Source organism: Fukomys damarensis, unplaced genomic scaffold, assembly GCF_012274545.1.
Source record: "Fukomys damarensis isolate Sample0158 unplaced genomic scaffold, DMR_v1.0_HiC HiC_scaffold_19, whole genome shotgun sequence".
Classification (NCBI taxonomy): Eukaryota; Metazoa; Chordata; class Mammalia; order Rodentia; family Bathyergidae; genus Fukomys; species Fukomys damarensis.
In genome coordinates this window covers 40880897-40896359 of record NW_022900931.1, presented here as the reverse complement: position 1 = coordinate 40896359, position 15463 = coordinate 40880897, and the positions used below count along the sequence as shown (strand labels likewise).

At 44.3% G+C, this 15463-nt stretch overlaps 1 protein-coding gene across 1 annotated transcript; it reads right to left on the bottom strand.

The window, feature by feature from the left end:
• Positions 1–508: 508 nt before the first annotated feature.
• Positions 509–3916, bottom strand: LOC104868980 (lymphotactin). The gene is made up of 3 exons (XM_010633969.2): positions 3635–3916; positions 1522–1636; positions 509–727 (listed from the first exon to the last, which is right to left on the bottom strand). Exons 1-3 carry the CDS (start codon positions 3693–3695, stop codon positions 565–567), a joined length of 339 nt encoding a protein of 112 aa, XP_010632271.1. The 5' UTR covers positions 3696–3916; the 3' UTR covers positions 509–564.
• Positions 3917–15463: the final 11547 nt, after the last annotated feature.

Here is a 15463-nt window from a genome sequence, read left to right as displayed (position 1 = left end):
TGAAGACAAGTTGAAGAGTTGATACGGATCCTGAGTCCCCTTTAATTCCAGCTTAGAGAATCATCCCAACCTGGAACTGGAGAGTGGTAAGTGTAGCTTTCATCTCTGAGCAACACTGGCCAGGACTTCACCCACCACGGATGCCACTGAAGAGAGACCAGTTAGGTCAGGAACAGAGCATCAGGGATACAACACTGTTCCCTGCATATAGTGACGAGGCCTCAGAATCATTCTTTTTTTTGTTTGTTTGTTTTTTGAGACAGGGTCTCCCTATGTAGTGAGACTGACGTGGAACTCACTATGTAGCTCAGGCTGGTCTTGAACTCACATTGATCCTCCTGCCTCAGCCTTCTGAGTGCTGGGATTACAGGTGTGTGACCACGCCCAGCCCAGAATCATTCTTAATAGTACATACTTATTAATTATAGCATCTGGACGAATGCGAAAGATATAAAGACAAAAATGCAAGAATATAGTTTCACTCATGCAGCACTTTCATAGAGGTGAGTACAAGCTAATTAGTCCATGGCCTTGTGGAGGGCACAGGATGTTGGAAAGCCTCTGTCAGGCCAGGGTCGCCGCCGTATGGGTGGTCTGCTGGGCTCCCGTGGGGTGGGTCTGGATCCTGTTTCCACTGTTGGACCTGCTGTCTATGCTTTTGACCGCTGATTTCACCCACTCGTGTTGTGGATCAGCACAGACCTTGAGGCCACGCCTGGTAATAAAACTGCAATGCAAGGAAGAGAGAAGGGGTTAGCCACATTCTCCAAGCCCCAGGGTAAGGAGTTAAGAACCGACCAACACAAGGAGACTTGTCCAGAAATCAGCCAAAGAAGGAGTCCTTGATCACCCACAGAACATCAGGACCAGCTTTCTCCCGCCTTCATTTGAACTACAGGAGGAAAGACTCCAGGTACATTCTGGGCCTCTGAGCCCCACAATTTCCAGACTCTCTGTGCCACCAGCTCTGTCAGACATTGCGACTCAACTGGATAACTGAGGTCACCTAGTTCAGTTATGACATATCCTGTTCCTTTCCAAACCCAGACATACTTATTTGGGGATTCATTTCTTAGGGTAAACCTATAAATATGCATTGGGGAGCTGCTACTGCTAAGAATGAGATCTGGAAAGAGAGACCATTCCCTCGACAGCCCTACCTGGCCCTGCGGGCTCGGTCCCTACCTGACTCCCACTCTCCCTTGGCTCTGGGGGCAAATCCTGGCCCAGGGCAGCCGGGCCTCAGCCTCAGCCTCATCAGGGGCCCGGTCCTCGTGCGGTTACCAGCCAGGCTCTTCCGTCGGGCAAAGCCACAGAGAGGACTCAGATTCTTATCTGGAAGCTGAGTTTGGGCAAGGTCATTATGTAGGAGGGCTGCAGGGAGACACCAGGACTACTGAGGGGAGAGCTGGGGGCGAAGTGGAGGCTTCCTCCGTGCAGACCCATATGTCCTGAAGGGGGCAGCATTTCCCCTACTTCGCCCTCTTGCTCCCCCAAGCCAGGCCACCAGCAGACACTCACATCACTGCCCTCATGGAGCCCTCCTTGATGGTGTAGGTCTTGATTCTCTTCAACGGCAGTGGCTTGGTTGTTAGACTCACACAGAGACGCCTTTCTGGGACTTCACTGCCCACACCTGGTCAAACAAAACAGGTGAATAGAAGTGTAAGTCAACGATCTCCAGGTGCAGGAGAGCCAGCACCTCTTACACGTAAGGAGGCAGGAATGCAGGGCCCCTGCTCCCTTCTGGAAGAGATGGTTTTATTGGCATCCTCAGTCTTCTGTGCATTGTGCAGTCTTAGTGTTTGACTAATTTAAAAGATTGGATAAAGTGCAGCCTCAGGCCCCTCATCACCACGGTGAGGGGAACCACAAGGCCTTTCCTGTGCTTGCATTCTCAAGTCCTCGGCGATGGGGAGCCGATGCCCCTGTGACACTCGCTCATTTCTGCAGCAGCAACTCATCTGGCGCCTGCGGTGGCCTTACGCTGAGGCTCTCGTGAAGACAGACACAGACCCTGCGGCCCGGGACAGATCTTCTAATGAGAGTCAGGGAACACGCGAGGGAGCGAAGGGAGGAGACGGTTTCACCTGCCACAAATGCGGCGTGTGGTGGGGTCGTGTGGGCGGGGCAAGGATCAGTGGGGGAAGCTTGCCTTCCCTGAACAAATCAGATCTGCTCGTTTTCATGGTAAAATGCGAAATATACAAAGGGAGGGTTTCCTGGAGCGTTCATCCTCAAAGGAATGGGCCCGGGGAGATTAAACTGTGACGTTTAGAGACCCACGCTACACTGCAGAAGAGAAAAAGAAGTCGCAAGAGCAAATAACATTAAGGGTTTGGTAAAATCGAATCCAAATTTCCAAGCACTGATCTTCTCCTTCGCTACGGACCCTGGCAACGTGCTTCACAAAGATACTCAGCCCAAAAGCATGCAAAGTGGCCACGGACGGTGACCGAGTTTGTTCTGTAATGTTGCTGCACCAGAAGGCATTTTGAAAAGCACGTGACCAAGCCAGGTGTGGTGGCGCACACCCCTAAACCCAACACTCGGGAGGCTGAGGCAGGAGGATCACCTCGAGTTCGAGGCCAGCCTAGGCTACATAGTGAGTTCGAGACTAGCCTGACCTACATAGTGAGACCCTGTCTCAAAACACAAAAAACAAACAAAGCAAAGGACCGAACACAAGCTGTTCACCAGCACTGCTTCTCTTCCTTGCTCTTTTCTGTTGTTCTCACTGCCAGTTTGTACAATCTTCACCCCTGCCTTCACCAGCTGAGTTTTAATGTTGAGCTGTCATCTAAATGTGCACAGTAACTCAGCAGCAGGGAAAATGACCCTGTAAGAAATCTCTGCTGGACGCTCGGGAGACTCAGCGTGCCCGGATCACACCAGGGGCGGCGGGCAGTCTTATTGGATGGTGTGCAAGGGGTTGCTCCGTCGGTTAACCTTATTATGATGTGATCTCTTACAAACTCGAGACGTCTGTCATGGGCCGTGGCATTCACAGCAGTAATACCAGGCTCCCGCACTTACTTGAAGGTACTATTGATTCTCTGGATATGAAAGTCTGAGCTCCAGTCATTTTTAATTTGATTTTTTAAATAGAAAACATCGATTTGCTTCAGGACATAGATCCTCTAACTCATTCCTACACTGCGGTGGAACTTTCAAAGATTTTGAGAGTTTATCACAATTGACAGTAAATGGGAGAAAACTATAAATGCGTTGCAGTCCTCGCCGTGATTCCATAGTTAACACTAGTTTAAAATTTACTATTTGTAAGATTTTGTGATTAGCTAGCCCGTAAATAATCTGAAAATGTATTTCTTTCAGCATCTGTGAGAATGTGCGCTTTTGTGTTGAATTTCCAAATAAGTAAGCATAGGCCCTGAATGGTTAGGAAATTTACCCCAGATCACCCAGCCAGGAAGAGCTGGAGCGGACACTAACGCATTGTCTCCGTCCACCCAGGGCCCTCGCGTTAGGCCGCCTTTCCCGGTGCATGCGGGAGCCCGAGGCTCACCTTGGGCTTGCAGTTTTCTGTGGCCAAAACCTGAGTCAAATCCCAAACCCGTGTGCCCTCCTGCCTCGCACCCCCGCTCCTCCTCCCCGAAACAGCTTCTCCACTTACCTTCCACGAGGCAGGCGGTGAGGCAGCAGGCACCCAGGACGGCCAGGAGGAGAAGTCTCATAGCTGAGGTCCTGCTGAGCTCTGCGCAGAGACGGTGGCTGAGGGCCTCCTCGCCAGACTCTTATTCCTGGAGTGGTGAGCTCACTTCCCGTGGGGAGGGGGCTTTCGGGTGGGTGCGGAAGGGCGGAAAGTCAGATAGTGGAAAGTCTTCGCTACACTGATGCTCGTTTTAAAACAAAGTTCCTGTGCCCTGTTCACACGAACCCCACACTTTGTGACCTTTTCCTCTCCTGTGGTGAACGTGTGAGTGACACCGTATTTGTACATAAAGAAAACGTGACTGTCTCGTCCCCAGCCACCAAAGTCAGACCTTCCATGGAAGATGTCCCCACAGCCCTGTCAGTGCCACGCCCAGTGTGGGGACCGAGTAAAGGACCCGAGGCGAAGTGGTCACTGGGGCCCATCCCAGAGCTTCAGTTCTCCTGTGTGACTCCTCAGAAGGGAAAAGGACTCTGGGGCCTCGTCATTTCTTGTCTTTATCTTAAAATTTTTCTCCTCTTCATTCATAATACATACATATATGTGTGTATACTTATATATACGTGTGTATAAGAGAGCTATTAAGGAGTTATCCTGCACGAACTTTGTTGTAAAAAAGAAGAGTTAATTGTCCATAATCTCATCATCTCAAATCTTTCATTTTTAGGGATCACCATCATGCAAATGGAAATTAAGACCATAGCATTACACTGTTTTCTTTCCAGTCAAATGGCCAAAATTAATAACTCTGATAATCGTACAGTACTGTGACAGCAGCAACACGGAGAAACATGGCATCAGTAACTGATACAGTACCTTGAAGAGCAAATTGGCATCGTCATAAGAGCTGAACATTACACACCGTGAATGTATTTGTATCTCAAAAGTTCAGCCCCTCTGTGTAATCTTAGGGAATTTCAAAGGGAAGGAGCACATAAATGTAGGCAGTGTGGTCACAATTTATAATCATATTTTAAACTGAATCACAATAAAAGACACAATGCCATTATTTCTCCTTAAAATAATTCTCCTTGTTTCTGACAACCTTAAATCATCGTTTTTGTCGCTGTCTGAAGAAGTTTCTGGAAATCCTTTTTTCTGTCCTAAGTTGTGCTCTTTTGGCTGCCGTATGCCCTGACTTAATAGAAAATGTTTTCCTTTCATGATCATTTTGATTTTGGAGAAGAGCCAGAATTCTCACAATGCCAGATCTGGTGACCAGGAAGATTAGGACACACATAATAATATCTTTACCACCCAAATAGGACCTGCTTTTTTTTTTTACCTTCCAAATGTATGACATTCCCTGCTTTCCCAAATATTTACCAATACATGGTTTCATTAATCATTTTCTCCATTTTCAATGTATAGTTCATAAATTATAGCTCATTGTTGTTTAATTTTAATAGCTTTGGCATCTGGTAAAGTTGATCATTTTGTCTTAATAGCTCACAAAATCCATTTTCATTGGAATATTTGTCCTTTCTTTTTTCCTTTATGTCAGTACTTTTATCACAGTTATTTATCTATTATATGTTCAACAACGGCAAAGCTAGTAATACACAAAAGTGAAAGTTCAACATATAATCAGTGCTATGTAGTTCTGACTTCCACTTTCTTCAAATCTCAAGAAAGTCTGTTCTAACAGAGAAATTCGACCTTAAAAACATAAATGAAATCTTTTCCATTTTTTGTTTCTTGCCTAAGAGCCAGACTCCAGAATTCTAGAGAACAGAAAAGTATCCGCTTCCCAGACATTTAGGGAAAAGGGGGAATGAGAAACTCTGCCGTGGACACCGGAAGTTCTACCATAACCCAGCTTTCGGAGTCCGCCAATCGCTTGGCTTTCAGCGACTCCGCGCTCCCACGTTTATATTGGGAACATCACTTGTCAGCCTCACGGAAAGCGAGAGCCCACAGTATTGTGTCTGCACAACACTCGGTAGTGAGACAATACACGAGCATCACTTTACAACCACGCTCCTTCGCTTTTACAATGTAGAGCAGACCACAGACTGTGCCAGACAGACAATGATGCAATTAAGGAAATGAAGGTAAGGAGATTGGGTTGTTTGTGGATTCATTTTTATCTTCAAGTTCAGGATAATTAAAAGGCAAAGGAGAGGTGGGGGAGGAGAGGAGAGAGAGAAGGGGAGATGAGGGAAGGGGAAGGGAAGGGGAGAAGAGAGAAGACATAAGATCTCATAAGAATTGAGCAAGTGGCCAGGTGTGGTGGCGCACATAATCCCAGCACTCAGGAGGCTGAGGCAGGAGGACTCTGGGAGTTTGAGGCCAGACTGGGCTACAAAATGAGTTCAAGGCCAGCCTGAAATGCATAGTGAAGCCCTGTCTCAAAAAGACACACACAGGGGCTGGGGATTTAGCTCAGTGGTTCCGCCACCTGCCTCACAAGCGCAAGGATCCAAGTTCAATCCCTGGTACCAAAAAACAAAACAAAACAAAAAAACCCCCAAAAGACACACACACAAAGTAAGCAAATGGCCCATGTAATATGTGTAAGATGCTGTCTTAGACACAGTAAAAAATAATAATGCATAACTCATGCTGTGGTGAGCGAGATACATATACATATATATCATATATTTATACCATGAACATTATATTAACATACATCACAAGTATATAATAATACGTAAATGCATATATGTTCATCATAATATGACAAGTACCATGGTACCTTCATTGAGTACTTGAAATGCAGCACTGACTCTGTGAGACTCTGGGATGATGAGGCCTAGACTCTCTTGGGCACCCACCCTAGGCTATGGTTCATACTTGGATAACAGACAGTCACCCGTGAGCGGAGAAGGAACCTAAGGAAGGCCATGGGGAAGGTAGACCTATTGGCATTTCGCAGGAGTTTTATACCACAGAGCAGTTCTGCAAGTGGGCTAGGTTCATTTCTGAGAAACTTGGGATGCGTCCTATGTTGTGAACGCGTGGTACACAGGACCGTGTTAGAGGCCGTGGGAAGTCCTGAAGAAAAGTTTGGTTAACTCAGCATCACCCTGGAACAAGGGAGATCACAGGTATTTTGATGGTGAGCTCAGCACAGGCGGGGACAGCTTGATACTTGGTAGAAATCCAACTGGATTATACATTTTTCAGTGAAATTCTCCAGCCCAGGGATTCTGTGATACTTTTCTCCATGATTATTATTCTGCTTTCCCTTTTTTTCCCCAACACTAGGTAAAATGTATTTGTCTCATAGTTTGGAAAAAAGTGTCTAGTTTTACTGTGCAAACACTTATAACAGTGACTGAACTGTTTATTTCCAGAAAGTGATATTAATAAATGATTTGAACTTTTATATTTGATTTATTTTTACTTTTACACAAGATACTGTGCAAAGGCAGTTAAATTTTCACCAAAAAAACCTCCCAAAAAGCCACACACAAAAATCAAGAGCCATATAGACAAAAAATAAAATAACAATTTTGTTGTCATAGACTTTGACAAACAAGATTCAAATCTGTAAAATTACTTTTAATGACTTGAGTCACTGGGTTTCTTTAAATGAAGTGATGGTATCTCTATCTGATAGATATCATCTACAATAAGCTCAGATTACTTTGAGCACAAGTTCCAGCCTCTCAATTTTGCAAATAAAGTTTTATTAGAACACAGCAAGTCCATTAGCTTACTGATCAACTATGGCTGCTTGGACACTACAAGAGCAAAGATTTCATGGATTTTAGAACCGAAAATTTCCGGTACCTGGTTCATACGGGAAGTTTGCTGTTTTTTGTTATGTTCAATAAGACATCAACTATGTAAAATATGCAGAGAAAAGAAAAGAACTTTGTTGAGGTCTCCTTCTAGAGGAGGGGACTCAGGGAGACAACCGTGGACTCAATGAATGACCCAAAGTTGATGGCTAATGGCAAAGTTTATTTCTAACACAGGGTGTTATATACTAGTTTCAAGGCCACACCACAGGCATGATCTCAGCGACTGGTAATAAATCTCAATCACAATGAGGCATGGGTAAGAGAAACAATCAGTCACAAAAAGCGACAAGCAGATATATACTGTTTAAGCTAGGAACATAACATCAAGATAAGATGACATCTGTTTATGACCAGAAGGGAGTGTAAACTGGGAACAAGAGCAAACACAGACTGCAGGGGATTGTTCGTAGGTCAAGGGATTTGGCTCCAGCACGTCACCTTCAGGACTCCTGTGTCCTGGTGAGAACCAGCATTCCGGGGCTTGGGGTCAGCACTTCGGCTGCCCGTCCTCTCGTGCCCCAACAGAACTTAAACAATTACACCAAAACATTTACAGCTAAGAACTCCCTTAGGAAGCACCCGAGTTCTTGGTGAAGCTGGAGGAGGGAAGAGGAAATCCAGCCAAAGCTCGCTTCTCACATCATGTGGTAGCTGTTTTAGTGATTTATTCCCTGTGAGTGAAAGTATATATATTAATAATTAATTATCTGGTAAGTGCATAGTTACCTTGGTTTCTTGATGAAGGGTGCACAGCCACCAACAAAGAATTCAAAGAAAATTCTAAAAAGCTTTGCGGTTATGAGAATATTCAAAACCACTGCTCTGCACCACGTAGGTATATATTACTCAGGGCTAGGAACCCTCAGGCTCAAGGGAACGGCGGAAATGCTGTGTGGTCACCGCTACAGAGAAGCTGCTTTAAAATAGACTTGGCCACATTGTTCACAGTCAGTGGAAACTCTGAACAGAACAGGTGAGAGTCACAGTAATCCACGCTCCACGTAAGGACAGGCTGGAAGAAGAAAGGCACCTCTCTCTCGATGTCAATCCAACCATTTTGACAAGATATTAATATTATAAGTGCAGGGATATTTTTCTCACAAGACCTTCATTTTTGCCATAAAGTCTACCATAGACACAAAATGCTCTGTGGTGCATGATTCAAAGCATTTTCAGATTTCCTAAACCTGGTGCAAGTGAGACTCAAGCTGTCTGCCAAAGAAAGACGCACCAGTCAGCAGCCGACACTGACATTAGTGGCCAGGAGCCGTCCGAGGAGCCCTTTCTGGAGGAGCCACGTGCTGCACGGCGACCCCTGAGCTGTGGAACTGGATCAGCCAGACCCTGGCCTGGCCCAGCCACCAAGGACGGATCGCATGAAGGAGAATGGCAGTCATCCCTACCTCGTAGCACCTGGATCAGAGACAGAACACGCAGCTCGCCCCCGTCACAGGAGGGACTCAGTAGATGGCAGTGACTGTAATCAGACGACAGATACTGCAGCCATCAGACCTAAACTGGCAGCCAAGCTGGGGACAAAGGAGAAACACATAGCTTTCAATAGATGATATTTTATTTTTATGAATAGGGTCTGATGTTCTGGGAGCCAGCCAAGCCTATGACTCTCGGCTTCCCCTCTCCTGGCTTCCTGTGCACGTCTGCAACACCAGGAGGGTGAGGCAGAGGCAGACGAGGCCCTGGACCCCTGTGACCTCTTCCTGGAGGATGTTCCCATCCTCCCAGTGAAGAGCTCAGTCTCAGACAAGGCCTCCTGACTGCAGAATAATGAGGGCACAGAGGATTACGGGCTACCCATTTTCAGATGGACTAAAATGACTTTAAAGATTTTAATGTTTATAGGAAAATTTTCAGTGTTTTTTTTTTCTCATAGAACAGAATGGCAAAAAGCCATACATCTTTGATGGCAGATGCCTTCTTAGTTTTTTTTTTTTGTTTGTTTGTTTGTTTTTTTGAGACAGGGTCTCACTATGTAGTTGAGACTGACCTGGAACTCACTATGTAGCCCAGGCTGGTCTCGAACTCACAGCGATCCTCCTGCCTCAGCCTCCCGAGTGCTGAGATTATAGGCATGTGCCACCATGCCCGGCTTCCCTAGTTTTAATGCCTCAGCCAGTCATCTAGTACACAAATCCTTGGGTTCTAAGAACACATGTATTAGCTCAAAGGGTGCATGACCTTGGGCATCTGAAAGAGACTTTAAAATTAATAGTGGAGTCAAATTGATCAAATATTGTCTTCTGAGCTGTGGAACCAGGCTTCTGAGAAGCCTGTCCTCATCACTCCCTGTAAGATAGCAGCCCCTACTCACTCCTCAAGTTTCTAGTCAGCTGCTGAGCTGTAATTCACAACTCTTATCACTGCCACCCCGCTGTTTTGTGTGCTGTTTTCTGGGCACTGCTGTTCTCTCCCTACTAGAAGGTAAAGTCCGCGAGAATTAAGACTTTCTTCTGTACTGAGGCCTCAGCGACTGTAATGTAGGAACTCGCCACGTATTTATTGATTGAATAAAGATGGAGCACTTTCGTGTCATTTTCCCCCTAAGCACTAAAAGTAGAAACAGAGTTCACAGCACTGTTCAGTTTAACTTGGTGATCATCCTTGAACAAATATTATCCTAATATAGAAAGGAATATAAGAGGGAAAAGGTCAAAGGACAGAAGACTTACAGTAGAGCTTAAAAAACACCCAGTCAATCCACCATCTTCTAATGAAAGAAAACAGAGTTGTGGGCAACACCACGAAGCAAATGTCTGTTCTATCACATCCCCTGAAGGGCTCAGTGAAAGGCAGACGCAGATGCCACAGCCCACATACAGCCTCAGTGAGGAGAGGAAGGGAACGCGTTTATGCTTTGTTTTTCTAACCACTCTGGGCAGACATCACCTGTCCGGAAAGGGGAGAGAGAGGATCCATCGGAGGCCGTGGGCTCACCCAGGAGTCCTCGCCACCCTCCTTTGCCTGCACGGTGACCCCGGAGGACACAGGGCTCCAACTCTGCCTCACAGCCCTGCACAGGAGCCCAGGAGCTTTTTAAGGAATTATTCAGTGTCTTCCTTTTAAGAATTGTGCTCAATAGCTTTAATTTCATCTAAAGTTATTTTAATACCTTGTATGATGAACCATCAATGTGCAGCTGTGTTCATGCTAACTTCATTCTAATACTAGTTAAGGTTTTATATTCCTCTTAGGTCCCTAGGGTGAATTCATAATCAGATCTTTATCTAGATAAAGAGATAGAGAATATATAATATACTATATATGATATATATACTGACTAATTTTACATAGCACAATTTCCTCTATGTTAACATAACACATCTAATCCATAAGTAGAATCTACAATATATTCTGAGTATAAGTTGTACATATATATCATACCATATGCATTACATATTTGTCATATATCACGGTGATATGTTTATAAGTATATAATGTATATTTATATATTTATCATATATATCAGATATAGTCATATGCCTTTGTACCAGATTAGAAGAAATGCTAATAATAGAAAAGACAATTGAATATTTTAAGGCAAAACAAAGACTTTTAACATAAATAAGCTGAATTTTTTGAGTAGTATCAACTTTTTAAAAGATAATTATGTATTAGTAGCACAATCAGTTGGACACATAAGTATGTCAAAAAAGAATCAGTATGACTTGTAACTAAGGTGGATCTTTATTTCTAGAAACAAAGATAAAGTCTACTTATTTATGTTAAAAATAATTTTATTTTTCTTTTTTATGTGAAGTTTATGACCATTAATTATAGTAATTTATTAAAAAAGAGATGAAACTAAAATTATGCTACTACCCAGGGATAACCATTCTTAGCATTTTAAAATTTTTCTGTGAAGAATAGTTCTTACACATTTAAGTACAGTTAGATAGAGGGGGAAAAATGAAATATTCTGTTCCTTAGCCTATTTTCTTCTCACTTTGGGTGAGAAACACTCACGAGCATACTCCAGGTCTACAATACTATAAAACTATCATTTCCAACCACCACAGGTAATGCCCTTTAAAAATCTCACCCAGTTTATTTAACATTACTCCTGTTGATGAACATTTAGGTGATTTCCACTGGTGGGAGGAGGTCCTTACCGAGGCCACAGTGAACTCTCTTTCCCATGTGTCTCTGTACATTTCCACTCAGGTCTCCAGGCAAACTCCCAGAAGCACAACTGCTGGGTTAAGGAGATGTTGGTTTCCCTGAACGTGAATCATTATACTCCTAGTATTAGCCTCTGGGAAAAGGAATAAAATAAGTCTGGGGTTGTTTTTGAGAAACTAACACAAAATCATGCTAGAAATGGGCATACTGGGCTCTGGGAGAGTTACTACAGCCTGGTTCAGCCGTGCGGAGGCAGGTCAGCTGGGGTGTTTAATGCTCTATCTATTTATCTCCCATCTATCTCTCTCTACACCCCCACACGCTTCCCCTGTTGCACAGTCTCGCTGGATGTGCTGTGCTGAATGCTAACTGCATCACAGTAGTCCAATCCACAACCGGTCTGTGTGGTTTATTGAAAGTAACCAGAGCTGCAGTGAAATTTCGTCATGACTGGTCATGAACACTTTCAAAACCAGCAGTCCTAAACTCTGGCCTCCATCAGACGCTGCGCCAAGGCTAAACTTAGTCACACGGACTCAACTTTCTCGAGCCACCACTCACCTTAACGTCAGAGACCAGGAAAGCCAGAGTCCTTGTCTCAAATTATGTGCTCCCCCCGAGACCTTTCTATAAATTGTGATATCGGGTAATAAAGTAGAAGTTAAAACAACATGGTCAGGTGCAAAAGTTTCCTCTGAAAAGGGAAGCCTGAAAAGACAAAGGGGGAGTTAATTGAGGAAAGCTTCTTAATTTGGCACCGGAGCAGGTAAAGGTGGGGACTTAATGATTTACCATCATTATAAAATCTCTACTTACCTCTTTAAAAATATATATCAGGCCTAAAACACAAAAGAAAACACATTCCTCATTGTTACCCTTCATTGCCAAGAAGCAGTATGGAAAGAGCTGTGCACAGAGGACCCACCATGGGAAATCACAAGGAGAGAATTTCCCACTCCAGAGGTCCACAGGAGAAAGACTTCCATTGTAACCCTCTGCAGGGCCATACTCTTTATTTAGAACATGTAGTAAAGTTTTACAATAGGGAAATTTCTACAGACACCTCTGTACCAAGGAGATAAGGTCCATGCACAATCCCAGAATGCAAACACGATCAAAGTATTCATGATAGTTCAAAGGGAGGGATGAAGGTGGGAAGGAGAACCCCAGGAAGGGGGCTGATCTTCAATCGCAGGGAAGGGATCACCTGGACCAAATACACTCCACTGGCTCTACCTGGGATGAGTGGGAGAAAACTACAGAGAGGAATAGTCCAGCAATCTGACGACTCTGCTCTAGAGGTGTGAACCAGGAACCGACTGGGTTTATAGGTGACGCCGTGACACAGAGCCATTTAGTCAAGTGCTTAAAATCAGGAACTCTATTAAGGTTGCAGAACTAAATATATCGCAGAATATGCTGTATACACTAGTTTAAAAAATTTTTTTATTTGTGGAATACCTGCTTTTAAGGTCTCCATAAGCAGAGTACCCTGTTTGTGTCTGGTTTGGTCACTCAGTAACTGCGTGGCCTTCCACAAGTTAATTAAAGCACTGGGCTGTTCCATGCCTCAGTTTCCCCATCTACAATGAAAGTAATAACACTCTCACAGGGTTGGTTGTATGAATTAAATGTGTTAGCATATGCAAAGTACTTAGAATTGTTTCTGACATGTTACATATTTACATTATTAATATAATGTAAATATGATATAAATTGCGCGTACCTAAGTGCAAGTTCTTAAAAACATTTTAGGGCCATGTTACGTGAAGAAAATTGGCAACTTAAATCAGTAAAGGGAGAACAAAAATGTTAATCTTACTTAAATGACTGAACAATTGCAGGAGAGCTTTCCCTGAATATCTACATATTTAACCTCCTTTTTAAATGTTTTTTTGTTTTTTGATTTAACATTTGAACCTTGATCAGGCACACTCTGCTTCTACAGCATTTGTTGCTTTCTGAGCAGGGAGACTGGGATTAATGTGTGGGGCAGGAACCATATTTGCTGCTCTCTGGAGCTTATTTCTGTATGACAAGTGCATTGAATTCTTTTGAAAATTCTTCCAACCAGGGCTGCTAGAAGAAATACAGGATTACCAGTTAAATTTGAATTTCCGATAAACAACAAATCATTTTAGGATAAGGATATCCTAATTATTGTGTTGGATCCACTTACACTAAAAATTATTTTTGGCTCATCTGAAATTCAAATGGAATTCTGCATCCTGGGTTTTTGTTTGCTAAATCTGGCAGCCCTCCTTGCAGCTCTGAGACCATGAGGCTATAATTCACTTGGGCGCAGTTCTCAGCTGCTGGTGGCAAAGGGAATATCAGCTTCCTGTTAGATTTTTATTTCCCAACCAAAATGTTCTCTGATTGCTTTTCTAATATAAGCAATTACAATCTTATATGGGTATAATTGTTTTTAAAACTCCACTCATAGTCATGGCGGTGTTTTGTAGCTATAAGCCAGTCGATGGACAGAGAAAGCAGGATACATTAGCTTATGTTGCCTTCTATTTCTTTAGCTTGGGGAATGATTTCCAACTGACAGAGAGAAAAAGCACTTTAACAAACAAGTTGCTGTTAAATGTTGGTAGTAAATTGCAAGGGAAACACTGGATATTTTAATAAATTCATGTCTGGATAAAGGTAAATGAAGTCAGTCTAGTTTCAGTGGTGACGCTCAGCCTTTTCTGTCACACAGCTGGGACCATTAACTAATTGTGCTCTTTGAAGTCACAATTCCACATTTGGACACTAAAGATTCTGGACCTAGGACTTGGTTATCCACATCGACAAATGGGTCCTGCGGAGTCAAAGCCCAAGGTAAATAGGAAACAGGCCCCTACCTCCCCCTGCGGAGCCTGGAGGGGACACCCAGTTCTCTCCCGTTCCCTACACACAAGGTGAACCTTCTCCTGTGGAGGCGTCCGCAGGTGTGGATGGAATTCAGACTCTAAAGCGAGTGATGAAGCAGCTGCCACAGTCAGAGGCCACTTCCGGTGGGCGTGGCCAGGTCGGAAGTCAAGGCCGCCCTCGCTCAGGGGCGGTGACATTCAGCATGGGCTGGGAGCCCTCAGAGGAGAAGCCGCCAGGGCAGAGTCCCGGGAAACTGTCCCCGGGGCACCATCTGGACTGTCCCTTGCCTGCCTGCTCTTGGAGCCCAGTGACTTTTCCAGAGTCTCTGACGGTTCAGCGAGCTGCTCACCGGCCTCCTTTCCTGAGGTTATCCAGGTTGGTTTCTGCTTCTCCCTCCTGGAATCCTGGGAGAACCACTCGGGCCGTCACCGTGAGGCTCGTAGTCCTGCTTTCCGGGGCGTAGTGCCGTCCTGCTCTTGCACTCTGCAGCTCTCGTCAGACCCGGCCCCTGGACAGGAGACCTGGGGAGAGAGTCTTCCGTGGGCGAGCACGGAGGTGGGAAGCGACTGAGTCTCGAGGGCGCGCCTGCTCCCAGCCCGGGAGGCCCTGTCCTGCCAGCCTGTTGGGATCTTGCTGTAGCTGGATCATAGCGAATTGTGCCACATGCCTTTCCGGGCTGTGTGCTGGGGTAAAACATCACAGAGTTTGACCCAGCTTCCGGCGTAGATTGGTAAATAAATTACTTGTCGATATCTAGAAAAAAGAGCCTCGATTAGCAGAAATCAGATTCGATTCACTACAGAGTCACAGCAGCCTAATTATATATCCTTTAAAGATATTCACTGAAACACACGGATACCATTTAAAAATGTCAAATAGCATTTAAATACAAATATTTTTAATTTTTATTTTAAAATTAAAAAAATTTTTAAGGACAAAGATTTAAAATGAAAATAAGAATCTGGGTCTTCCATCTTCTGCTCCCTTTCTTGCTTCTGAGAATTACATTCCTGGAGGACAGAGCCCTGAACCAATA